At 37.7% G+C, this 27,977-nt stretch overlaps 1 protein-coding gene across 1 annotated transcript in view; it reads right to left on the bottom strand.

Moving 5' to 3' along the window:
- Positions 1 to 11,164: 11,164 nt before the first annotated feature.
- HCN1 (hyperpolarization activated cyclic nucleotide gated potassium channel 1) overlaps positions 11,165 to 27,977 on the bottom strand; it is a 190,174-nt gene continuing 173,361 nt past the window's right edge. The window contains exons 7-8 of the mRNA XM_062513304.1: positions 14,007 to 14,171; positions 11,165 to 11,988 (exon numbers count right to left, since the gene is read on the bottom strand). Coding sequence (XP_062369288.1) covers positions 11,165 to 11,988; positions 14,007 to 14,171 — 989 coding nt within the window. The remainder of the gene's footprint in view (positions 11,989 to 14,006; positions 14,172 to 27,977) is intronic.

Below are 27,977 nucleotides of genomic sequence, written 5' to 3'. Positions count from 1 at the left end.
TTAAACACTGTCGGTCATATCACTATGTCTATATTTGCTCCTCTAACAAGACTTTAATGAAGCCACAACAAACTTTGAAGATACAATCTATCTGTAATTCACGGAGAGTGCAATTAAGAGAAAACACAGTTTTCTGAGCTAATCACACGCAACTTCTCAGTTTCCATTGCACTAATAGGTCTTTGCTGATGCTGCCTTTTCAACACAGAATTATTCTGTCACGATATGAACTGTGCCTGATATATAATTAATGTGGCCTGACTTCTATTTCACCTAGAAAGACCACAGCCACTATCATAAAGAATGAAAGATGGGTTTATATAACTATTTTTCTTTCTTTAAAAATCAGTATATGATTCTTAAAACAAAGATTTCCATGCCCAAGAAAAAGAAAGCTTCGCTTGTTTTGCAAACCGACTAAGCATATCTTCAGATCACAGATTAGCTCAGGAAAGTTTGTTCAAATGGTTGACTGTGAATTCTAATGAAGTCACTAAACTTGCCTATAACAACTTGTTTCTTGAGCTTGCACTCCAGTGCTCTGCTGACACAGCTGCAACAAAGATATACAGAATCCCTGAGCAGCAGGATCCCTCCTGGCCAAAAAGATTGATCAGCAAAACTCTACTGTTAGCAGAGTTGCTCATTTCATTCATTGGATGAGCACTTTGCAGACTCTATAGATTGAAACTGTACCTTTCCCATTTACAGCCCTTATCTGGGAAACCACATTTACATTTCAGTCAGCAGTCTCAGTCCCTACTTCAGTGTGTTCCATAGGACTTTATTTCATCCCATTGCACATCATAGAAACTGGAGAAGCAAAGGTTGCAAGACAGCTCTCACATCACAGGAAAAATTGCATCCTGTACATCATCAGTTAATACAATTGAATTTTATTCTGGAATTTGGGTACAGACACTGCTCTTCTGCACATGGGCCAGCAGAGCTATTAAGATGTCTCTGTTTCAGCACCAGTCATTTGGCAATGTATTTAAGGATAAGTAGCATCAGTAAACCTTATGGCAATAAACAAAATTGCCAAATTGACTTAACATTTTAATTAATTAGAAGGACTTGCAAATTATCTTTACATCTTTCAGATGTAAGGCTAGCATTATGTGAAGTAAATCACGATTAACTGTTAAGAGAAATTGATAAAAAAGCGTGTACTTACAAAAAAAATAATTAAAATTAATAAAAGAGGACATTTTTATAATGGAGACAGAACTGAACGCAAGGATGAGAGGCCAAGGAAGCATAGAAAAGGAAATTTAAATAAGAGAGTGGGAGTGGCAGATGCATATATTGCTTTTTGAGCTTTCAGACTTAATTTTTTTGTTGCAAGGAATAAAGGAAACTGACCACTGTGTATTCTACAAAATAAGGAATGTCTGTGTGGGGCCACAGAATGCAATGCAACACTCTGCAATTTTTATGTTATATGACAAATAGAGGTTCCACACAATCCAAGATATAACAAACTGGGAACTAACAACACTCTTGCAAAAGTGACAATAAAAACTCAGCTTTTTAAGGATCTACATCTTATGTGTCTCAAAGGCTGTAAATCACATTTGTTCAAAGCACAACTTATTATTTTCTCTTCCAGAAATATGGCCAGAAGGCTTCCTTTGGGATAAGCATATTCTACTGTGTTCCTTTTGGCTTATCCATCATCCTCAGTAGGATGATTTATTTGAATACATATTTTTGAGTATGATAGGTAAGCCAAAAGGAAAGCAGAAGCTTCTTGTAATACCGACAACTTGCAGAACCTTTACTTATGGCACAATGATTCAAAGCTGACTCAGAATGGTGGTGGAGCACCTCACCTTAGATTAACTCACTTAGATTAACTCACTTAACTAATTTAGATTAACCTCACTTAGATTAACTGATGAGTAGAGTTAAAATGGTAATATGGTTAACATGGTTATCTGCTCTGTAACTAACTGAACATAAAGATTTGAATTTTGCAGCACATACCTGAAAATTACTAAAACTTCATTTGACACACAAAGAGAGCCTACCCCCACTTTGAGATAAATAATAATAGTAATAAACTTGCAGCCATATGCAGTATACCACTGCTTCATGCTAGCATTTAAAATCCAAATTAAATAAGATACTATTAAAAGCAGTCTTCAACTGCATTGAACAGAAACTCCGCTATGGGGCTTTTAGCTTATTTCTAGATGCTTTGTTGCTTTGTTGACCTTCAGGAAATGTCAGCCCGTTTGTCCAGCCTATTGAGAACCCATTGAATGCCCTTTCCCTCTATCAGATTAATTGCTTGCCTGCCCTGTCCCCTGTCAACTGAGGGGTGCTGGGAAATTTGCAGAAAATGCACTTTTTCCTACAGTCAAATTTATAAAGACATTACACTATATTGGCCTGAATGGTGATCCCAGAGGGATGCTGCTAGTCACTGACTTGGAAGCTGGACTCTGCAACCATCATCCCATAACCCATGCAGATGGTTGTACACATCATTTGAATTGCCCTAAAACACAGGCAATGATGGTAAATGGCCTGTGTTTGCCCTGAAAAAAAAGAGTAAAAGTTCAAGCTGTACTTGTGAAGACTAGAATAAAAAAGCTAGTGAATGAACTGCTAAATGAACAACCCCGGGCAGAGGAGATACACCAAAGCTGAAGGGCTGGTACTGCCATGAGACTTGGGGAAGGGAGCTGAAGAATCTGTTCACAGTGCTTTGTACAGTGTGAGATTTCTTTACTCCAGTCCTTAAAGAAATTTCTCAGTTCAGATCTACTGCATTAGGGTTTCTTTCTTGCACTCTAACACTGGTCTCTAATGTCAACATAAAATGTAAGAAATTAAGGTATTAATTAAAACTTATTCCTAGTGTTGTAACCCTAATCTTAGTATATGGTATGAATCTAATATATGATTTAAATGAGGGTTCCACTTGCTGAAAAAAAGTCTAAAATGAAATGTCTGAAATATTGTATTTAATACTTTTATAACTGGTTAACACTTTAAGATTAGGGAATACTTTCTAAATTTCACTGCACCAAAAGTTTAAAAGTAATAGTTTTGAGTACAACATTCTCCTGGCATGGAAAAACCATGCCATCAGCCACTGGTATTGCATGCCCTTAGCAATGGCTGGAGACTACAGATGCCTGTAAACAATAGATATCCAGGGGGCAGTTTTTGAATTAAAGGCAAAGAAGGTTGTGTTTTATTGTTATCTGCATAAAAGCCCATGCACAAGATTCATATATACATAGATAATGGTTTCAGTTTTGTTCTATTCAATATTATTTGATTTATTTATATATTTATACATTACTGAATAGCTTGCCATAATTTTGCAGTAAGGGCATATATTCAAGGTGCTAGTATCAATAAATTTTCAACTAATTTACATGAGGCCTATTGAGATAAGATATTCCATTACAAAATGCAGCTTGTATGAGTGTTCTTAGATATTAATGGTTAAATGAGTGATGTCTTTTTTCCCCCCAAAACTCATTTATTGTGGGATGTCACATGTAGTCACTGGACATATACTTACTTCTCCTACATTTGATGTTATTATCTGTGATGAGCTTGCTTTCCCCCAACTACAGTGCCAAAACGTAACATATAAATGGACTTGGACTTCAAAATAATGAATTACTCTCTTTAATATTTGTAGGACATACTATGAAGCAAACAAGTAGCCTTTCCTGATTATAGTCTTTGGCTGCCAAAGACAGTTTTATCACAGTGTTCTTGGGTACCATCATGATTTGTTGACTTTCACCATCACTACAGTGTTGTTCTGGCTTCACTCCCAGAAGCCAACAAATGACTTACAGGATGTGGAAGAAAAAAGAAAAAACAAACAAAACCAAACACCCTCCACCTCCCCCCAAAAATAAACAATCAAACCCACGCCCCGCCCCTAAAAAAAAAAAAGAAAGAAAAAAAAGAAAAAAGGAAGATAGGGTCATGTGTAAGATCTAAGTTAGAATAAATCTGTGGAAAAAACTTCATTGGAAATCTCATATGCTACTTATGCTGTTGCAGCCTCCACCAAGCCCTGATCAGCAGTATTTTTGGGGGGTTTTCATTCCAGTTATTTGGACTAATTCACACTAAACCAGTTCCAGCCTATGCTGAAGTTTAATTAGCAATGTTGACAAATCTGGTTCACATTGTCCAATAACTATAAAAGTAAATGTTAGACATACAGTGCAATGCTATTGCAACAAGAAAAAAATACTACAGCACGTTCCTATGTAGAAAATGTGCCACAAGGATCCATTGTATCAGTGACATAAAATGCCCAGAATACCCACTAGTTTCATGATGTTCTTGACCATCTCTCTTACATCCTTCTTCTAGCAGGCCCATCTCTGATATCAACAGAAACAACCAGCAAAATGGGTCTACCAACTTTCAGTACACAAAATAAACCAAATTAATTACCTAAAAGAAGCCCAGTATTTTTGGCAGAAAAAAGAGATTGATTTCTCCTGCTCCTCCTGCTTTAATGTTACCCTCATGACAGAGCTGCTTGGCAGCCTTAAATAGGACATGACATGTTGTCATCGTTCCTCCCCTATCCCTTTCAGGTCCTTCAGGGAGTCTCAACACAAGTGCCTTATTTCAAGGAAATAATTTTTTTCTGCCTCTGGCAATTCTCTTTGCCTCTCATCTACTCATTGTTATTGTCACTTTTGCTCTTTTCATTGCGCTTGGGCAACGCCATCTGTATTTCACAGTACTACTGAGAACATTCTCCAAACACATGAGAAAAATAAAGGAGAAAAAGAAACTCTAGAGATCATTCCACTTGATGTAAGGAATTTTTTCTCCCATAACAGCTGAAATGATGAAAAATGTGTTCCAGAAGACAGAACAATTTTGTATGTTCCAGATATTCACATGTCTGTCTTGCACAGGACTATCAGGGATGGGATGAGAGAGCAAAAAGTGACCCAAGCAGAGTGCAGTAATAAACAATATGTGACCTCATTAAAAATCATGGACTTGAAATAGACAATGTAACCTGGACCATGACATACGATGCTCTGTGTTCAGTGTTGTCTGCTGTAATAACACTGCCTACACTATGGAAGTTTACCCCAGATATGTCAGTTTTTGCCACTTATTAACAATGCCAACTTTCTTTTCCTTAGCAAGGTGTTAAATCAGTGACAGAAGACCACTTAAAAACATGACTCCTCCCACAGAACACTTCACTGCCACAGACCTGAGCAGGAAAACAACAGACATACAGTATTCATCTTCTCAAACTCCAGATCTAGGAGATGACGTATGTGAGAACTTTCATTATGATTAATGCAGCTCTCACAGAAAAGACAAATCCAGTTGGAATGCTTATTTATAGAGGATCAAAACCGTAGGGATTTTTAATGTCCTTTGTTGTTGTTGTTGTGTTTGGATTTGTTATTCTGGGACATTTAAATGTGTACAAAAAAATGGGAGATTAAAAGCCTAAAGACGCAGTTTCTCACTTTCTGGCTCAGAGGTTACCTTTGATCTAACCCCCAGACAGATTATACAGTGTTTAGGAACACACACCACCTTAATACATGTATGCACTGGTGAACAAATGCTTTTTTTCATGGTCTAAACCCTTGTTTTTTGATGCTACATGCTAAGATTAGCATATGCTCTATAATTTCTCTATGTGCATTAATTCAATCCAGGTTTTCACAGTAGCTCTGAATTGTGTCTACATCTTTTTGTCTTACAAAAAAGACATGAACAAATGCAACAGCCTTGAACTACACCATCTGTATTCTTCTTTGTCTGGTGGATCTGATGAACAACTTCTTGCTACTGGAGAGAACGAAGGAGAACATTCTCTAGAATCTTTCCATGGCATTCACCATTTCTGCCAAGAGCACCATTATCTGCGATATAATATCAAATGTCCAGGTGAATCAGTGAATGTATGGAGGATACTAACATAGTACCAGTTGGTAAAATGAACACATGCATTTATTTTATCGTGTCTGGTGGGGTTTTTTTGGCATTTTTTTTCTTGTTTTTTTTTTTTTAACCCCCAAATTTTAAAATATTTTTTGATATTTAAAATGCAGGTATAATCTAAACTGAAATACAATTGAGATGAACTGTCTACAAATATTGGTACATATTTCTATTGCCAAGATGATATAGCAGAGTATGAACATAAATTACAGACAAAATGGGTCTTGACTAGCAGAATTTTAAAAAGCAAAGTCTGCAATTGCAATATAATCTACTTTATCATAGAAGGTTCAGATGTGAATTGATCAGTCTCGTTCATATTTAAAAATATTTGTTTTTTTGTAAGACCACATCAATTACTGCTGTCCATCTTCTCCCTTTACCTAGATTTCCTGTTGCAGTGGACAATGACCTGGCAACCGTTTACTGCTCACACTGCCTCTTGGCTGAACTAGAGGAATGAATATAATTGGATGTAAATCTTCCAGCACTTAGAAAAAATTAAATGCTATAAAACCCTGTAGGCCTCCCCTCAAAAATACAGACTGCACATTTGTTGTAATAAACACAGCAAACCCATTATTAATGTTGACTTTGCAGAGAAATAAAAAAAACAACAATTCAAGAAGAGCCTGACCTAGGAACCAAAATGCCTAACTGCCCACAAGAAAATTGAGATCTGCAGTTATTGTCCTCTGATACACAGGAACTTTTTTCAAAACTAGATCTCTACTTAAAAACTCTACACTGCAGTGACAAAACAGACTGCATGTATTTGGCTTTCTGAAGAAAAGGTGTTTAAGCATGAACAGTGGTCATATTTAAAGTACCATGCACATTCAAAGAACATGCAGATTTTGTGATGTTGAGATGAACAAGAAGATGACTCACAGTGCTAAGTATGCAAGCACTGACTACTGAATTACTGGGAAAAAAAAATCTATAAATTCAAAATTCTTAAGAGACTATGTCTCTTAGTACATAGTCTAGGGCAATATTAATGCTCTTAAACTTCCCTGATCAAAAGAAAAAAAAAAAAAAGAAGGAGAGGAAAGGCCAAATTACTAAAGAAATAAATCTGCATGTATACCCAATTCTATTAGGGTGTTCAAATAATGCTTGTAGCTCAGACCTATTATTTGTAAAAAAACACTTTCTGTTCCTATATTGTAGCAATTATTTAGTGTGAACAGAGGACTTCTGAACAGCAGAAATTACTGTCACTGAGTATTCCCAGAGCAGTTTAATTTTAGATTAATTTAAAAGTTTAACATCTTTTTAAAATAAATTCTTTTTTCTTCACTGAACAATGTCACTTACACAGTAGAAAAGAATGCACATGTCTAGAAATACTCAAGGCAATGTGAGAACTCAAATTCTGAACATAGAAATATTAAGCTTAACTCTTAATGACATGCATCGAGGCATGAAAGTTTGCTATTCAGAATAAAATTTACTTTGGTTCCAGTCTAAGGTAAGGTAGGAAGTAGGCTGAGGTAGATGAAGATACTAGAATTGAGAGATTAGAATTAGTGTGTAAATACACATCAATATCACATGTAGTGATGTGAAATTCCACTTAAAAACAACTCTTTGTTTGGTTCTGGACACAAGCATGTATGAAATAGTAAGACTGGACCAGACAGCAATGTATAGACTATGAAGCGGTCAGATGTAGACAGGAGAACCAGATTTTGCTGCTTAACAAAATTCTTCTGATTCATTGCTGGTATTTTTGAAAATTGCTTCATTGCCTACTATTGGACCACAGTTGTATCGTAGCAATGCAAAGTCAAAAAAAGAAGAAATACTAGTGAAAGTAATTCACAGTACACTTTACAGTGGAAATCTAAAATACAATTACTCATGATTGGTTAAAATCAGTTTATCGATTTAGGATTCTATTGATCCTACTGAATGTAAAACACACAATGTGCTATTGATTTGAAAGGACTGTGCTTTTTAATTTACAATGACCTAGAAAGAGTTTAATGAACATTACTTTTATGTCAATGGTGCCTTGAAATCTCAACTCCAATACACAAGTTCAGAGGTACATCACTTGGGATTGGCACACACAGTAAGATAAAGTGAAAGTATTATAGAATACGCTTTCCTTAAGTTACACTAACAACTATTTGCAATTCTCCCCCAGGATATTTAACATATAAAAAGCAAGCTTAACTTTCAAATATTTGTACTCATAATGTGATTCTGATAAATGGTAATAGCTTACACGAGAATTTTTTGGGGAAATGAATTTCTCCAATCTGCTTAGGAACTACTTGTGTAAATCAGGTAGTATCATTCAATTTCTAAGCCTCCTTATTTCAGGAATGCACAGTATTATTCAGGCAGCTTTTTCTCCACCTCCCCATACTTAGTGCATACCATTTCTGGGCTCAGAATAAAGAAAAGAGATAAGCAAACAGTTCTTCTATTTCGGTAAAGCAGAACTTGGCTCAGTTACACAGATATTGGAAGAAAAAAAAAATCATGGTTTAATTTTTTTATATATTTTCTTCAATTTATTAATAATCTTTTATATTTGTTTATTTATGGCTTTGAGCAAAGACAAAAAAAAATCTAACTCATCCCTGATCATACAATTATTGTAAGAACCAGATCTATAGTCTTCCCAGCAGCAGTAAGATCCAACCTTTTTCATTAATACATTTCATCTTGTACAGATGTGAGACTTCATACTTATGGGCCTACTTATGTACAGAGAAAATAGGTCACTTCTGAAACTAGCAATGGACCTTTATATTACAGGAATGTGAGTCATTTGTTTCTTAATCTAAGTATATATACATTCATACATACATATATATATACGTATATAATTTTATACCCTGTACCATTTTTTTAAATTAACATACAAATCCTAGATATTGTCCACTCTATTACAAAGTCATTAAAAATTATTTATGGTTTCACTGAAAGACCATGTGAATTAATATTTCTTTATAGTGCTTAAAATAAAATAAAAATATATATAAAAATATTTTGCTACTAACCCCATTTCTCCTATTAAATGTAAACCTTAAACAGTTTCAAGATCAGTATATGATCTTAATTAACTGACAGAATTTGTTAGCATTAAAATAATATAAGGGGTATTGTACTCATAAATAAATGGTCTTGCAGCGTATCCATAATGTTTGAGACACTTTTTAAAACAATCATTTCCCCATTTCCACTCCAGGTCACTTAAATTAATGGCAGCAGCATGTTAGTGGGTTAATTACATTGAACTTTACTGGTGAATGTGAGTCAGCAAAAAAAATGGAAGATTTTTAAAAATTTTATTTGTACCACTTTAGTAAAAGGTATAACAGGCAGCATGGGTTCAAGCTCTGTTAGCTTTAGAGTATTTACTTGGCTCTCAAGTACATCTGGATTCACTGCATTACATAGTTGGTGATGTTATTTAATTTTTCCATGCATCGTTTAAACTCAGCATTGATGGGAAGAGAAGAACTCCTTTGCATCCACTTCCTTAACAGAGTCAGCTGGGTTTTAAGGAACAGAATATATGCTTGTATCATATCCATAATGCTGATTTTTCAGTGACTTAAAGTATGACACATTTAGTTTCAATCTCTATTTAATGTGACAAATCAGGCACAAAAGAGTATGGATTTTTTTCTTTTTTTTTCCTTTTTTTGTGGATAAGATAATGTGAAGGTTTGAGCAAACAAAACAAAATGTTCACAAAACAGTATGCTTTAACCCTGCTTTCTGTCACCATTTCCTTTCTGTTTTGAAGACATAAAAAATAATAAACCTCATACCTATGGGCTATGTTTGACACTACATGCCTTAGGATATACTAACCATTTAATTACAATATACACAGAGCAAATCGTGCATTTCCAGACAGACTTGATGCTATATTATATTTATTTTTGTAAATTAACACCACAGTCAACTACAAAACTACAGTGAAGACACAGAAAGCACCTGAAAGTCTAAATCAAGCTGTGGTTTACAAATAATCCTTTAAATGAAAAACCTCACTTCTAGACTTAAACCAGAGATTCAAAGTCAGCATTATAGGAATTTTAAGGTAGACACAATTAATGAATGGTTATTATTTTCTAAGATACCGTAAAGCCTTTTCCTACTGACCAAACCTATTTTTATTGTCTTTTTTTCCAAAGCATGCATGGAATATTCTCAGATGCTATTGAGGGCAAGAAGAAGAAGAAAAGTGATGGTATTGGTGAAGTACAAGCGGTTTGCAGGATCAAGCGTACAATTTTGCATAAAACATTGCATGTAAAAGTAACACTGTAAGTTTTAAGCCATTGCATTACAATTTAACAGTTGTGTTGCACTTAGCTTTAACAAATTTTAAAACTGTTAATTTTGAAGTGAAAAGAGGAACCTAAATTCCTAAACAAAGACCTTGCAATGGTACACCACACAGCAGCTATTTTTGCTTGGGTCTAAAAAGTTATTTACAATGGCAATATTTAGTCTTTGAAAAGTCTTTAGCAGTGTGAAGATCAAAGTCCACCCAATTCTCTTAGACAACAGAAGGGTTGACGTGCCATGAGGTTACAATCTATCCGGAGGAGAGCTAGTGCCTCCCTTTACACTGCAGGTGCTTGCAATATAATTCTTTCCAATCTAAATTCCAACGGATGGTGCTAACATATGAAATGCAATGTGAAATAACAACCGAATTCTTCATGAGAAATTAACAACATACACGCAATAGATGAAGTAACAAAGGTTTCAGAGTATCACTCAGTCAGTGCTATGTGTTAGTTAAATTGATGGGTTTTTTTTCTTTTTTTAAAATATACTTGTTTGAAGTTTGTTGTTGTGTTGACAATTTCCCCACAAAAACAGCCCATCTCATAAACAGAGAAATCTGCTAGGCTGATTTTAAAGTCAACACATTAAAAATAAGGAATATTAGCGCTAAATTTAATCTTCTGCAATGGTTGTGAAAAAGGAAGACATGAATTCAAACAAGTTTCATTAATTGCTTATATATATATATATTTAGATATATATATATATATATATAACTTTTACATTCGTTACATAGGGCAAAGCTGTCTAAATTATTTTTCTCATAGTAGACTGCTGGGGCACATTAGGAAACAGGCTAAAACAGTTCGGGGGATGGTGCTCGGTGCGTTGCAAGTCCGTTGCTCACAGTCACCAGGGATCATAAGTTTGAGGCGAACCGCGGTTTGTCTCCCTCGGGCTCTGTGCTTAAGACTGTGGAAGAATCCCTTTGCAGCGGGGCGGCGGGCGGCGCGGCCGCGCGGTTCGGGGGGATGGCTCCCGAGGACATCTGGCGGAACAGCGAGACCCGCTGCGGCACGCTGGCCCGGCCGGCCGGGGCCACGCCGGGGCCCGGGGCGGGCTGCGGGAGGGAGGCCAGGGACTCCCCCACGGTGGGGTGAGGCCTGGCGATCAGGGTGGAGATCTCGTGGGGCAGGGAGGGCTGCGAGGCGGAGAGCGGCCGCACCTCCCGCGTCAGGTTGGTGTTGTGGAGGGCCTGGGTGCTCTTGTGCACCTCGTTCTTCTGCGCGGCTCCCGGCGGTTGCTGCGCTGCCTGCGGCTGCTGCTGCTGCTGCTGCTGCTGCTGCATGAGGGAGAGCTGAGAGGCGGTCGGCGAGGCGTACTGGAAAGTTCGGCCGGCCAGCGGGCTCTGTACCGGCGGGCTGCAGACGGCCGTGGTGTAGGAGCAGGGCGACAGGATGACGGCCTGCTGGGGCGGCTGCGTGCTGGGCGAGGGCGAGTGCAGGTTGGTGTGCGAGAGGCTGCTGGTGCTGTACACGGGCGGGGACTGCGTCCTGCCGCGGGACGAGGCCGAGGTGCTGGAGTTGAGGGCTGGCATCTGCTGCAGGCTCACCGGGGCGATGGTCTGCACCATCTCCCTGTCGTGCTTCACGATCTGCTTCAAGATCTCGTTCTCCTGATTGTTGAAAACGCCGGTGTTGAGGTCCTTCTGGAACTTCTGCAGCAGGATCGAGTTCTTCTTCCCTTCAGAGAGAGGCAGAAGAATTAGTGAGGCCAAGGCGCAGGGACAGAGCCCCTCTCGGGCTCCGTGTTTCAGCACCCATGGCTGAGGACTGTCTGCTGTAAAAAGCTCCCCAGGGCTGTGTCCCGCTCCCCAGGGCTGTGCCCCGCTCCCCAGGGCTGTGCTCCGCTCCCCAGAGCTGTGCTCCGCTCCCCAGAGCTGTGTCCCGCTCCCCAGGGCTGTGTCCCGCTCCCCAGAGCTGTGTCCCGCTCCCCAGGGCTGTGCTCCGCTCCCCAGGGCTGTGTCCCGCTCCCCAGGGCTGTGTCCCGCTCCCCAGGGCTGTGCCCCGCTCCCCAGGGCTGTGCCCCGCTGGCCCTGTCCCGCTCCTCAGGGCTGTGTCCCGCTCCCCAGAGCTGTGTCCCGCTCCCCAGGGCTGTGCTCCGCTCCCCAGGGCTGTGTCCCGCTCCCCAGAGCTGTGTCCCGCTCCCCAGGGCTGTGCCCCGCTCCCCAGGGCTGTGCTCCGCACCAGCCAGCCCGCGGCAGAAGGGACTGTGCCCTTCTGACCCTGCCGCAGCTCCGCACCGCGGGTCTCCGCAGTACCACCGCGCTCCGACACCTGGCCTTTCCCTGCCTCTTCACTTGCACTTCATTGCTATTACTACAATTATGTATAAAAACCGTAATTTTCTTTACAACTGCCAGAAAAAGTCGTCCTGCTCTGCACCTACATCATCTTTCTCTCTCGTTGCAAAACTGTCTGAATTTCCACTAAATAGTTACATGTTCTAAAAGTACACCTGCCATCTAGCACATTTCTGGGAACTAGTTACTAGACGTTAGTAACCAGTGTTTGTGAATTAGTATGAAGTCATGGATAATGAGATACCTGCTTGCACAGTGGAGTGCTGTACACTGTGACCTGATGTCTGCTTGATGGCTCAGTGTCTGTAAGATGTAGACACTATTCTGTCTGAGTCATCAGATGCTCAGGAATGCAATGGCACGCAACCACTCTTGTTTTTTTTTGTTGGTGGTTTTTTTTTTTGTTTTATTTTTTGGGGTGTTTTTTTTTTTGTTTGTTTTTTGTTTTCTTTTTCCCCCAAGAAAACACTGCACTTCAGATGGGATTGCTAGTCCAAGAAAAGACTGAAACTTTACTGCTATTTTTTTTCAAGCACATATTACAGAGTTGGACTGCATTTCCAGAGAGTTTTGTGAGACAAACTAGGAGTTTAATGCATTGAGCTGATGTGGGGAAATCCTCAGACTCAAATTTTCTTGTGAAGTTGAGGAAACACCACCAAACAGCATAAGTGATTTTTTTTTTCCAGTTGTGTTTTAAAATCAGTGTCAGTAGTGATGGTCAGGGTGCAATTCTCCTGACTGAAGACTTCATGCTTTGCCTAGAATGTCCTGTTGGGAGGTCATCCAAGTACTGGAAGAGCAAGTTTACACCTCTTGTTTTGATAATCTGCTATACCCTTCTGCCTTTCACTTGCATATTATTGGACTGCTTTTCTGATTGCAGGCAAATCTGAGCAGTGCCAGTGTGCAGCCATCAAAGCTAGCACCATGTTGTGAGGAAAATGAGAGCCCTGCTGCAAAGGATTAATTCACTTCAACAAACAACTGGTTTGTGAGTGCTGAGAGGCTTCAGCTTTTCCCAGCATTATGGATATCATTATGGAAAATGTCATCTACTGCTAGTGACACAGCATAAATCCTGTCAAGTGCTGAAGGCAGCAAAAGAAATCTGTAGGATTAATTAATAATACTAATTATAATTAAAGTATGAAAAATAATCCTCAGAGGAGTACAAGAGCTTTCTAAAACTTGGAGGTTTTTATTATTTAAAAGTGAGATTGCAAAATTCTTGTCTGCACACATGTGTTATTTATAGATCAAGAAAACATTTACTGTGCATCATAACAGAAAAAAAAAACCAACTTTAAAAGCAGAGTATTTTATCATGCAGCTCAAGGGAAAGAAAATGCAGAAGAATTTTAAGAATTAATCATCTGCAGAAAAATGAAATACATACCTATCCTGTCAAGTCTATCAATTGCCACCGTTTCAAAGGCTCTTCTCATCATGGGGTACTCTTCCAGGACCTCGTTGAAGTTGTCCACTGAGAGGGAGTACAGGCGACAGTATGTGTCTGCTCTTACACTGGCAGTTCGACGGCCCTTGGTCAAAAGGCAGATCTCTGGGGAGAGGAAAATTCAGCACACACTGAAAACAAAGAAGTTACTGAACCATGTGAAACTTTAAAGTTAGAAATGGACTCCACGTTAACAAGTAATAATTTAGTACTCAGCAGCAATTTTTCTGTTTCTGCTTACATAAGGTTGCAGGGACATTTCTGAAGGTAGCTGATTCTATTTTTGCTACTCTGAAAAAATAATTAATGTCCTTTAAGAACCCTGCCTATAGGTTTTCTCCATATGAACTCTGATTTTATCAAGCCTTTTTAAAATAGTGCTTCAAGTTCTAAGAAATGATCCATCAGCTGCCAAACACAACTTGATGACTTTGATTAACCCAAGTTCTGAATAAACCCAAGTGATTCTACTGATTTTCTTTTAAATATACAGCTGCCATAGAGGACCAATCCCTTTAATCATTCACCAGATTTACTGAACTAATGCAATACATGATATCATGATGTAATGATATTTGAATATAAGAGCTGTTCTGAGAAAAAATATACTTGAAGCATGAACGTGCCTTCTGTTTCCTTGGTTCTAGGTATTTTTGGGACAGAAAACTTCTGACCTTTTTTTCTCATTAGATTAAAAAAATGGAATTCATATGATTAGTCCAGCCTTTCTCTGCAAGTGCCCCCAAAAGGTATTAGCTACTCCGGAACAGTGGAAACTGAAGGTATGTGAAGTGTCCCAAGAAACGGTCCCAAACTTTTGACTTCTAATTCTCCAACCCACAGAATCAGAGTGCCTGTGTAGAGGCCAAAGTCAGTGTCGGAGGCTTGTAATGGAAAAACATGGGGTAGAATATTTACATGTGGGATAGATTAAAATACAGAAAACTGGGAAGCAATTTGCAAAAAATAGTATTTGAGTTGATTCCATTTTCAAACCAGAGACTAAGACACACTTAGAAAGATCAAGAATTCTTGAGCTCAAGCAGGGTGAGGGATAGTTTCCTTACTCAGTTCCAGCAGTCAAGGGCTGCGAGTTTGGGTATTTAAATACGAAAGTAGGAAACTGTCCCCACCTTGCTTTTTTATCCATTACGTGCTCCATTTCAAACTATCATTTTCAAGTTTGGAAAACCAAATAATAGAGAATTCTGCAGACTTCAATTCTATAAAGTACCAACCTAGTTTTTGGTATGGGTGATTGTTTTTGCTGTACATCTAAGAAATATATCCTTTATTAATCTAGAATATGAAGAGCCTTGACTTTTTTTGTCTCATACTTCTTGTTGAGGAATTTCCACAAGGTACCTAACCCTGAAGGCTTAGGGGATAAGATGCTTAAATTACAGTGGATAAATCAAAGTAAATTAATGTTGGACCAGTACTAGCACAGAATGTACTTAAACTCCAACAACTTTGGGGAGAATTTATAGAGACTACTGGGAGAGTAGAGAATTTATAGAGAATACTGGTAAGAGACTTGACCTACAGTCCCTCAAAAAACTTGATGCTCATGAAAAAAATGACAGTTTACTGTAAAGAACCAGCCAGGTATAACAGAAGTCAGCCTTTTGTCACTCCTAGCTTAGCCCTACCTCTTCTCTTTAGATTGAACCCATTGCATTTTTGTTACAAATAGAAGGACATTTTGCCCAAGGGGAGCAGTTAAATGCAGTCAATACCTTTTCCATGTCCTAAGATATTCTTTAGGTCTCACAAAGAATAAAGTTTTACAATACACTGTGGAATTCAGAGAAAACTGTCTGGAAAGTCTGTGTGACTAATGATTGCCTTTTGATTTTCAGCTCTCTTCAATTAAAATTGCTGCAAACAATACAAGACACAGAAATAGGTGTCTTCTGCTACTCTCAACAAATACTTGAGTTTAAAAAGCATCAAATTCCTTCCCCCCCCCAAAAAAAAGCATTTCCTAAATTCCCGAATTCCTAAATCTTCATTCTGAAGAGTGCAGAAAAAATGAGAGAAAGTAGAGTTTTCATTATTAATAATCTTGACCATTGTACTGTAGATTACTCAAACAAGAAAGATGGGAAGAAACCATAAGAAACAGTGTTAGGTTTCATCACAGGACAATGGGACTGTAGAATTCATGGATATTATTGCAACAAATAGAATTTTTTTCTTCTTCTTCTTCTTCTTTCATCTTCTATTATTTTTTGTCAAATAAGGTGAAGGGAAAGAATCCATGAAAACTATGGTGTGCAGACTCTGTCAACACACAATTTCTGGTTGAATATATGTCTGGAAGGCTTTTAATATCTGTAATCCTACTAAGTTGGATCATGTAATAAACAATGGTAAGAAAAGATACAACAAATGTCCCAGTGCCCAGAAAGTGGTCAGGGAGTGCTGCTGTGGAGCCTGCCTGCTCAATAAGCAAGGACAGCTTTGTGTTCTCAACTCCAGGTGAACGGTGTCATTCAAAAGATGAACTACAGTTTTCTTACAGAAAAAATACTGTGAATGAATACCCACGTACTACATTTCTAGTGGTGTTTCTTGACTGATTAGAACTGTATTACACTCACTGACACATCATCTATATTACCTTGTTATAGGTGTCAATATCTTTTGTAGTCTGTTCATAAGGGTAAAGTGTTTGCTAATTATATGTATTAATCTATCAACTATTTGTTTGAATAGACCCTCAAGCATAATGAGAAATAATATATAAAATCTTACCTGGACCAGAGAGGAAATACACAGGATATTGAAATGTATTTGCATTAAACACTTGTGTTCATTTAAATAAACCCAAGTGTTTGTTTTTCATGAAAAGAATAAAGTAATGAAAATAGCCATGACATATTTAAAATGAGCCTTAGTGGCATCACGTACACCAGGTGACCGTAACAATTGTGCTCTTCTTGATGTTCAATTGATTTAAATAGCCTAGGAAATACAATAAGAGCATAGGAGTGTGTAGTGAAACACAAAAGACATAGACTATTTTTAAACAGCTTGGATAAACAGGGTTCTCTCTTAGCATAAAAAAAAGTGTTGGCAGCATATTACTAATATTACCATGTGCATTTGGCATTGCCTTCATACTGACACTTTCAGTGTGTCAAATACTACTCTTTCCTTTCCAAACAAAATAATGTGTTCAATTCCAATTAAAAATTATGTATTAGGCTACAATGAACCTGTAATTCAATTCTAAATTGAATTTTACTTGAATTCAAGCAAATTTTACTTGCATTCTTTAGTCTTTGTGTACAGTTGTTGCCTAGAACATTATGAAACAAATTTCAGTCACTGCCCTAATTGAAAGTGACTGTTTTATTTGTTCTTACAGTCCTATTTAATGCAAATGTAATTAATTCATTGGTGAAAATCATAATTTGGATCAGGTGTAGGATCAAGTCTTTCACATTGAAAAATAAAGCCCTCAAAAGAACATGTAAATGGGCTCAAATACAATGTACTTGCTATGAAGACTCTAAAGTCAATCATAAAAGTTTAAAGCTAACCTTGTTCTGAAAGTTACAATAACCAAAACCAATCACCCACATACCAGTTGCACACATATGTGGGACGTGGCTTAGTGATGGAGTTGTTAGTACTGAGTTAACAGTCAGACCCAATGATCTGAAGGTCTTTTCATTCTGAGTAGTTCTATGATTCTATGGCAGTATTTCAGGAAAAGCTGGATCAGGTTCAATTTTTGGAACACTGAATTTCTTAAGGAGCTTGCCCATATCAGTTTCTCATAAAACAGGGAATGCATATGTTATATTTTACTATTGCATGAAAGTGACAGAACACTCTGCATAGGAAATTCCACATATCTGAAAGAAAGCAGTAACAAAGGCTGACTTCAGGAAAATCTGAACGTGGTGAGTGACATCACCCACAGGATGAATTTTAAAGAATAGGGTTAATAGGCCTTTTGTGAGAATCAATCAACTTTGGACCCCAACTGAGACCAGGTTCACTGTTTTTATGGACTGTACTGATACGTCACTGATACGTTAGTGATACTTTTTTCACTCTCCTCTTTCTTTCTACATGATGCCTAAACTAATTTTTTTTTAATTTTTTACTTTGAGAAAATAAGTGCTATTTATGGATGTGGAAGAGATAAATTACTAGTAGCACGTATGACATTGATCTCTTGTTTAGACTTTGCTGGATGAGTATTTATCTACTGTCCATCCTAGAAATAATGTTTGGTTTCCATTTTATGAAGAAGATTTTTACATAGGAAAACTCCTTTTTCTACTCTGAGAAGCAGTACAGTTTATGTGAGAGTGTATGCTAGTCCATTCATCGTCTGTTCATTTTACATATAAATTATATTCCAGATGTAATTACTCAACCTCATATGCCACATTAACATCTGACTGGAGATTAAAATCTGCAGAAATTTGAATATCAATATAAAGTTGCCTTGCAGACAAAATATGCCCACCAAAAGTGTGTTGATAAAGGTAAGTTATGAGTCCAGAAGGACTGGACTCATAAACTGAAGGACACCAAATCAGTCCTTTCTCTGTGGACCATATTTCTTAGGTTAGGATGTTATACTGTATAAACAGAAGATTCATACAATGAATTATTATATGTGCATCTTTGTCTTGCAAGGACACAAGTTCACTTTACTAGGTGTAGAAATTAAATTTGTAGTAAACAATTAATGAATACAACAGTATTATAGCTATGTAATGTCTATATTAAAAGTAATTAAAAACAACTAGCAGTTTTTATTCACTTCTGTCCCCTTCCAAAGCGGTGTGATTTCCCAACATCTGTTAGATGAAACAGGACAGGATCTAGTGAGATGTCCTTCCAGCTGAGGACAGCTGACTACTGCTTCAGTTCCTAAACAGGAAACTTGTTTTTAGCATGGGCATATAGGTTACTGTGCATGTTGTCAGCTGTTCAGGCTGATTACTTCCAGCAGCAGAACAAAGATGGAAAATCAAAGCAATTAAAAAGCTTGGGTCAGTCAGTCTAACAGACTTGGGAATGTTTCTTGAGAATGGGACAGTGGATTAGAATATTGTGAATATTTTTTATTTTATAGAGAACAATGAGTCACTAAACTACCATAGACAAAACGTAAATGTCCAAGTGCTCTTTCCATCCACCCATCTTGTAACACTTCAGAATAAGCTTTCCAGAACCACCATGTTTAGGCTATTTTTATTTTCTAACAGCAACTCCTTGGCATGCTGCAAAGATTGACAGTTCTTTACTTCTTTCAAGCAGCTGATGTTGTCCACTGAGCAGAAACTGGCTAATGGGCACTTTCTTGGTGTGCCAGCAAGGGATATTCAGCAAGGGGCACTCTGTTCCCATCTTTACAACACACTATGAGTATAGTTGGGCTCTTTTTCCCTTTAGGAAAGGACTATATAAACTTCAAGCAATTAAAAGAAAAAAATCAGTAAGCTTCTGGGCATCCCATTCTTTCAGAAATTGAGTGATTTTCCAGTTCCATGTTGACTTAAACATCTCCAATACAGAAAACAGGGCGAACCTGTTTCATATGATAACATGTTTCTTTAACCATAAACACCTGCACTTCTGTTTCCTTTTTCTTTATTCAACTCTGGAAAACATGAAATGCATTTATCTACATTCTTTCCTCATTTTTATGTTTCAGTATATTATTACTAGTGTACAGAGTGGAAAACCCAGACATATGGTGCTTTTTTATAGTTACTAAAATAACTACTACCAGGCCTTACAATTACTCAGAATGTAGTTTGATGCAATTAAATGAATTCCAGTAATCTATGTTCTGAAAAATTTAGTCCTGCATTTAAGAAATCCTAAAATGTAGTCGTTGCTCTAGGAGGAGCATTACTGCAGCAAGGGAGAGAACTTAAGGAGAAAGCAAAAAGGAGATAATTCCTGCCTTTTACTGTGAGATCTGTAATCTGAACTGTCCAAAAGGAAGCTATGCAAAAGCGACAGCTTTTGCCACCTTGTTTACACTAAATGTGGAATTGCAGACAAGTCGTTTTGAGTTAGGAGATACTGGCTGCATGACCTCTTTATTTAAGGTATGACAGCAATAATTGTCTCTCCAGTTGCTTTCAGATACCTGGGTTCATCTGTTGGAGAGATGGTTCATAAAGCAGCTTCAATACACAACCAAGTAGTTATTGTTTTGAAGTAGGACTGAAAGTGGCTGATTAGAATTAAAGACAACTTCTGTAATATCCCATCTCCAGTCTTTTCTCTCTTTTAAAACTACTTACCTGAACCTATTTTAAATATATCTATTTTTAATTTGTGACAGCTTTTGCCCTTATTAGTCCTCCTATTAAAAAATCCTACCAAACAAATAATAAAAAACCCCAAAACCCCTCCAACAAAAACTCCATGGGTTAGTTTAGCTGACATTTATTTCCTGTTTGTAGTAATTTGAAATTTCTGTCTCTGAAGACCGACACCTGAGCTCTCTGCATGTTCATTACTTAATTTATGGTATTTTATTTAATTTAATGTATAGCAAAAGAGATAGCAAAAATTTACTTGGGGAAAATTATTCATTTGAAAAGAACTGCCTACACTTAATTGATCCAAACTTTGATAGAATTTATAGACAAATTGTAATTTAAAGAACCATTTATATTCATTTAGGGTTTTCCAACAATCCTGAGACTATGTTCCTTTCTTTACCTAGCTCCAAATGTGTCTTTTATACCACTTAGCTAGGAGAAACCAGTTTCTCATCCTAATAAAAAGTGACAAGTTATCTGAGCAGGGACTTTGTTTTTCATCCTGAGCTTTCTTTGCTTTTATCCATGTGCAGATACTGAAAATAGCTGAGGCCAAGTTTTCTTGACTACAGCAGACAAAAGCCAGTAACAGAAATGCAGAATTGTTGAGGTTGGAAAAGACCTCTGAGATCATCAACCACTGAGTGAGCACCACCCTGCCAGACCCTGGCACTGAGTGCCATGTCTAGACTTATGAACATTTCTTACATCCTGACTGTTTTCCAGTGTTCAATCAAATTCTTCTAAGAAAGCTCTATATGACAGAACAAAAGTTTAGGATAATTTTATAAAATAGAAATAAAAGTGCCTATTTTATCTTTAATGCTATTTATAACAGAGCATCCATACATTTCTATTTTATTAAAGGGTTCTTTCTACAAAGAGTGATTATGACCGTATATTTATTATCTTGCAAAAGCTCACAGTTTTACTAATTTCATATGCCTTAAAAATAATAATTAAGCTTAGATTCTAAGATAATAAGCCTAAGTACAGATTTAGTTTTCAGACTTGCTGTGTCAAAGGCCAGAAGTGATTTTATGTAATTTGTTTACTCCTGCTTTTATTCAGATGGATGCTTAGTGCCTATTGAAAAAAGCCAGTTAGTTCCTTATGTATTCAGTGCTGTGCTCTTGTAATCTTGAGTTTGGCAAACAATAACAGTTACAAATTAAACTATTCAACTTAAATTGAAGTTGGTTATAAAAATATTGTACTTCTTTTCTTTCCATTAAATTATTTAAAAAAATTATCAGAGACTGTCAGTTCTGAATTAAATATTTAGATTAAATATTTAATCTAAACTCAAATATTTAGTTAAAATTCTACTGTGAGAAATTGAAGGTGCTTGGAAAATCTTCTGTTTTATCTGTGTTGACCACATTTGATTTCCAATGCATACTATGTGATATTTAACTTTTGCCTAGTTGTGTAAAGTTTAAATTAAAAATGTATACTGTAAATGAATTAGCAGAATTAGGACTATAATTTATTTATGCTTTTATATTGCAAGAATTATTAATTGTGTTATTATTACTAATAATAAATTGTTAGATTTATATTTTTGTTTGCTAACTAATAGAGCGTCTAAACCTATATCAATTTCTACCTTTTAGCAGAAAGAAAGAGTAAGTTATTTTCATTTTATCTTCCTCAAAATTCTCTTGCACTTTCAAAAAAATTATCGAGTTTGAATAGCAAGAAGTCCTTCTGACTGATTATTGTTTCCATATAAAATATGGTGTTAAAAGAACAACACAACAGTTTCTTGTCAACAAGAAATTATGCAATATTATGAGGACTATTGCATATAATGTTGCCTCAAAATGGCAGATTAGTCTGTGCCAAAAAGGCATTTAATTTTTAGGCCCTCTTGCAGACAATATTTTTAGAAAAATGTTCTATACTCTTCAGCTGAAAAATGTTTTACAAAGAGTTGGCATGGAGATGGGGAGATCCTGCTCCCTTAAAGCATTTAATTATGTCCCTGCCATTAAGAATACGAATAATCACACCTCAGTGGGGCTACTTATAATTAACTATCTGGATTATAGTATGAATATTGAAAGACCTAATTCACCACTACCTTGAATAAGGAATAGCCATATGCAGTATTTTTGTATAATGTAAAATTATGTATTGTATCATATCATAGTGTCCATATGTAAAGCACTTCAACTGATTTTTTCCCATTTATAATCAGTATTATACTGCAAATCTTTTAAAGTATTTTATCAAAAGGAGGCACCTAGAGTATAACCAGAAAAAAGTAAGTGGCAAAGTATAATCTAAAGTGACTCAACATTTCCCATGGTATTATTTTACACTGCACTGGTCTAAAATATACTGACAGTTACTGTTCCAAAAGGGGGAAAATCTCCATAAATAATAGGTAGGTCAAAGAAGTTCTGTCTAATTGGCCTTCTACAAGCTGAAGTAAATTCAAGATATAGTTTATTAGAATTTCAAGTGCAGAAGGTTAAATGTTAAAACTGCATTAAATAATTTAAGCAAAATAAAGCATTTGAAATTGAAAGTATTCCATGAACTACATGTTACAAAAAATAAACCAAAAAAGAAAAGATGCTATCATATGTCTCTGGGACATTGTCTTGGAAGATGGCAATGAGAATCTGGTTTCTAGATAGATTTTCTAGATGAATGACGGCATGAAGCACAGATAGTGATATCTGCCTTTGAGTAAGTAAAATAAAACATGTATTTGTCTCTTAGTACATTGCAAGAGATTGGCCAATACAGTTTCATATTCACACACAGTAACTCTCATATATACACATAATATTTTTTTTTAAATTGCATTTATTTCTTCATGTTCAACATACTTAGAAGTTGATAGAAAAAATAGCACTATGAGTTTTAATTAATCTAAAAACTGATTTACCAACTGACTCTAAGTAGCACTGGGATTTTCAGTGGGGGAAAAAACAATGGGGAATAGAATCTGCAATGGATACATCCAAAATTGGGCAGCATGAATTGTTGCAGACTTATCTACTGGAATTAGGAAACTCCTTCAACTAACCAAACCTCCATGGGGTCCCCAGACCTAATTAATAAAATTATATATGCACTTCCTAAACACAAAGTTTGGATTTCCCTAGCAATACTAGCATTCCTTCAGCTCTAACACAGTATCTGTTAAAAACAGAAAAAAGGGGTTAAATTTCCCGGAACATATGTCTGGGCTGTTGCATGAAGGAAAGCCTGTGTAAACACAGGTGGGAAAACAGATGGAGAAAGGAAAAGATAGCAGGGAGACCAGTCTTGTCTTGTGTCCTTTGTGGTTGAGAGGAATTTTGCCAGTGACTACAGAAAAGAGAACGATGAGACCACAGTGAACAATCGGGCCTCTGTCCACCAGTGAGAAAGCAAATGAGCTAACAGCAGAGTCCTGAACGTGTTCCCAGAAATCCTCCTTTGAGTAAGCTGTGCTGAGCCTTACTGGTTGGGCAGTGCGGGGTTTATTCCTTTCTCTTCCCCTCTGTAGGTATGTCAGCCACACTCTAACACACCAGTTCATGGAGGCAGCTCAGCAAGGGCTTACCTGAAACAGGACTACCTGTCCTGAGTCTCTCCTCTGATTCCACAGGGCTGGCGGCTGGAGAGGCACAGCACCTCATGAAACCACTCCTGCTCGTCAACATCCTCTGCTCTGGCTTTAGGACAGCTTAAAACTTTTGTTTACAGGGGTAACAATCTCAAGGAAGTTATCAATGGTTGAAAGCTGCTTTTCCACTTTGCTCTCCAAGCAGGAGCCTGCTGTCTGTAGCTGAGCGCATGGGAACACCGTCTGGCTGAGTCTGGAGTAAGGGGTATGCAGAGAAGTGCAGGGTCACAAGGTACCAGGGAGCAAAAGGTCTTTCCAGAAGGGAAGGAGAAACTGCAGGGCCTGATCTTACTGGAATGACTGAAGTAGCCCTAAGACCTACCCACAAATCTGAGTAAGAGGAAGGAGATAATTGGAAAGAATTTATTTTATTAAAGCAAACATCTCTTTAGTTTATTACACTACTGCATGTTTATGTGATTAATTATCAGAGATTCTGAATTACCAACTTATACAACATTATTACGGAGTGATTCTGAAACAATTCACCACAGCAAAAATCAGAATATTCTCACAGCAGTGGTAGTACATCAGTTTCTATCAATATGTATTGGTATAGGTAAATTAGATTAGTATTAGCCTCATTATATACATTAATAATTCTGCTCTGTAAAGCCCCAGTAACTGATGAACTAATCTCCTCTATAAACAAAAGATTCATATTCTTGTGCTTCATCTCTAAAGATGTCAAAAGCTTTGCATTTTGCTGATTTTGTATGCATAGTGAAGAATTAATATACAATCTGTTCAGTAATTCCTCCTGTCACGAGAAGAGCAATTTCTAATCTAATCACCTGGTACTGAAAGAAGGTTCAATAGGATTGAAACCTTGAAATTTCCTTCCTACCATTTATTACTGGGATTGTATCATAAATGAGTCTGAACTACCAAGATATTACAGAGAAAGACAAATATGCACTGAGACAGAGAAAGCAAAAATGGGAGAGCTGTCATTATCCACTGCTGAGTACTTTGTATTTTCAGTATTGGAAGCTATAGGTACTCAGGACCAGGGACAAGGTGATAAAAAAATTAAATCATTTCATAATCACAACAAAATACAATTGCTTACATTTTTCACCTGCCTTCTGATTCTTATTCTCCATCCCAGGAAGATGAGTCCAAGTGTGTCAATCTCAAGCTTTCAATTCAGCTTAACTGCAAACACGTGTGCAGTCAGGTTTTCCAACTTGCTATCCAAAAGGGATAGGCCTAAGCACCTTCCCAGTCTTTTCCAGCTTCTGGAAGTTGTTCAGATCTGTGCTTGCCTCTTGCATTTTCTTCCCTTTCCCATCAGTCTCATGCCCATGATGTTCCCCTGCACTGTCAGCTGCCCTGTCTCCCATTTATTTGCACCACACAACCTGACTCCTACCCAAAGACTCCTCTCTCTGTTGACATCTATCTCACTCCCCACACTCTTCCCTACAGTTTTGTCCTACGTGTTAACAATCCACACCATCCATTGATTCTCTCCTGACCTTCATCCATATGTCACCAACCTTACAGAGGCAGCCAGAAGGAGATCATTGGATATATCTATATCTATCATCTATATATCGGATAAAGAATTGGTTGTATGGTCACATCACAGGGTGTACTAGTCAATGGCTCAGAGTCCTGATGGACATCAGTGATAAGTGGTGTCCCTCTGGGATCCATACTGGGACCGTCTTGTGTAGTGTCTTCATTAATGAAATAAATGAAGGAATTGAGTGCACCCTCAGCAAATTTGCTGATGAATCCAAACTGAGCAGTGCTGCTGACACTTCTGAAGGATGGCATGCCATCCAGAGGGACCTGGACAAGCTCAAGAAGTGTGTCCATGGGAATCTGATGAGGTTTAACAAGGCCAAGTGCTGGTGCTGCACCTGGGTCAGATCAACCCCTGGTATCAGCACAGGGTGGGCATGAACAGACCCAGAGCAGCCCTGCCCAGAAGGACTTGGGGATGCTGTGGGTGAGAGGCTGGACATGCCCCAGCCATGGCACTCACAGCCCAGAGAGCCAAACGTATCCTGGGCTGCATCCAGAGCCCTGTGGGCAGCAGGGCAGGGAGGGGATTCTGCCCCTCTGCTCTGCTCTGCTCTGCTGAGACCCACCTGGAGCACTGCATCCAGAGCTGGGGTCTCCAAGGTGGGAAGGACTTGGACCTATTGGAACAAATCCAGAGGAGGCCAAGATGATCAGAAGGCTGGAGCACCTCTCCTACAAGGAAAGGCTGACAATTGTTTTTTTCAGCCTGGAAAAGAGAAGGCTTAGAGGTCACCTAATTGAGATCCTCTGGTACCTGAAGGGAGTCTCCAAGAAAGAGACTTTTTATAACAGCGTGTGGTGAAAGGAAAGGGGAAATGGCTTCAAACTGAAACAGAATAGATTTACATTAGATACTAGGAAAAAATTCTTTGCTGTGAGGTACTGGCACAGGTTGCCCAGATAGGTTTTGGATGCCCTATCCCTGGAAGTCTTCAAGGATGAAGACTTGGATGGGGCCCTTAGCAACCTGGTCTAGTGAAAGGTGTCCCTGACCATGGTGGGGGGAGCAGAACTAGATGATGTTTCATCCCTTTCAACCCAAGCCATTTTATGTTTCAATGATTCTATGGTAATTTCTATTGAGGGCAACCTTATTTCCTCCCATATGAAAACTGTGTCAGTGTCAATGTGAGAAGTTTCTTTTGTACTTGTAAAAGATACATCTACTGCTATGCTGATTTTGGCAGCAATCCCATTTCTAATAATGGGGAACTAGGAGCAAAATTTCTAATAATGGGGAGCTATTAGCAAACAGAGAGTAAAAAACTAAGAAGGACATAAAAAAACCCCTCATGTTTCAAAGAAATAAGACATATATAGTTCAATTAAAAATAAATCTAATAAAAGCCACTAATATAGTATTAAAATTCCATGATTCTTCACTGGTAACTGTGGCTTGCGTAATTTCAGCGATGTAGAAATGATCATATAACTGCACAGTATAGTAGAAATTCACATGAACACACTATGTGAGGACAAGGCTTCTAAGGTGAGGCAGTAAAAAGTTAGTATTTTCTATGAATGCCAGCAAAATGGTAGGGGGAATATGGTCTACTGAAAAGGATAGCACCAGAAAATGATTTTAAATTCCTACTAGCACTTGGAGGAGATATGTAGGATGATATATCCTTCAACCTTCAGCAGTCTGAAAAAAAACTGTCCTTCAGCAGTCTGAAAAAAACCCACTTACCAGGATGAAAATGAGCATCCTACAGACTGCTGGCCTAAAAAATGCTCCTGCACACAAAGTTCAAGAAGATTACATTTATGAACACACATCAAGGTCAAGGGACAAAATGCTCTTCCCATAGAAATACCAAGGAATAAACCACAAGTTCTCTGTGGTTACAGTATTGTATTTACTCCTTCCCTCCCAAAAAGAGAAACCAGTGAGCACAGATGAGGAAGGAGGCAGACAGTAGTCAAGCCCTGATCTTTGTATTGTTAACACTTTGCATGTCCCTCAAAAATGAACAAAAGCATACAGCATACAGCATAGTGTAGTCTGATTCATCTATTCCACTGGTGGTTATCCAGGCATATTCTTTTTGAGAAGAATTACCAACCAATTGTAAGGTTTATCTAGTTTTCTATTTGACCAGATCTAAGCCTGTTTTAATAAAAAATAAAGATTAGCAAGAGAATTTAAGTGTCCAACATCAGTCCTCAAATCTCAAGATATTTCCTCTTTTTTACTGCAACTTTTGGTTTTCCAGTTTTTTGTTCTCCCAACAATCTCCATTCAACTCCTGAATACTCGTGATTCTGCTTTGTTTCCTCTTAAATCCTGCCTTTCACACTAATCTCCAGTTCTCCCACAACTTAAGGGTTTCTTTTTTTTAATACAGCTAAGGTTTTTACCTAGTTTTTTTTTCCTGATATAATGTTAGGATAGAAATATTTTACATATTATGAGTTGTTTTCCAAATCCAA

The sequence above is a fragment of the Cinclus cinclus genome, chromosome Z (assembly GCF_963662255.1).
Source record: "Cinclus cinclus chromosome Z, bCinCin1.1, whole genome shotgun sequence".
NCBI classification, from domain to species: Eukaryota; Metazoa; Chordata; class Aves; order Passeriformes; family Cinclidae; genus Cinclus; species Cinclus cinclus.
Note: the sequence above shows the minus strand (reverse complement) of the source record. Positions and strands in the feature narration are given on the sequence as shown.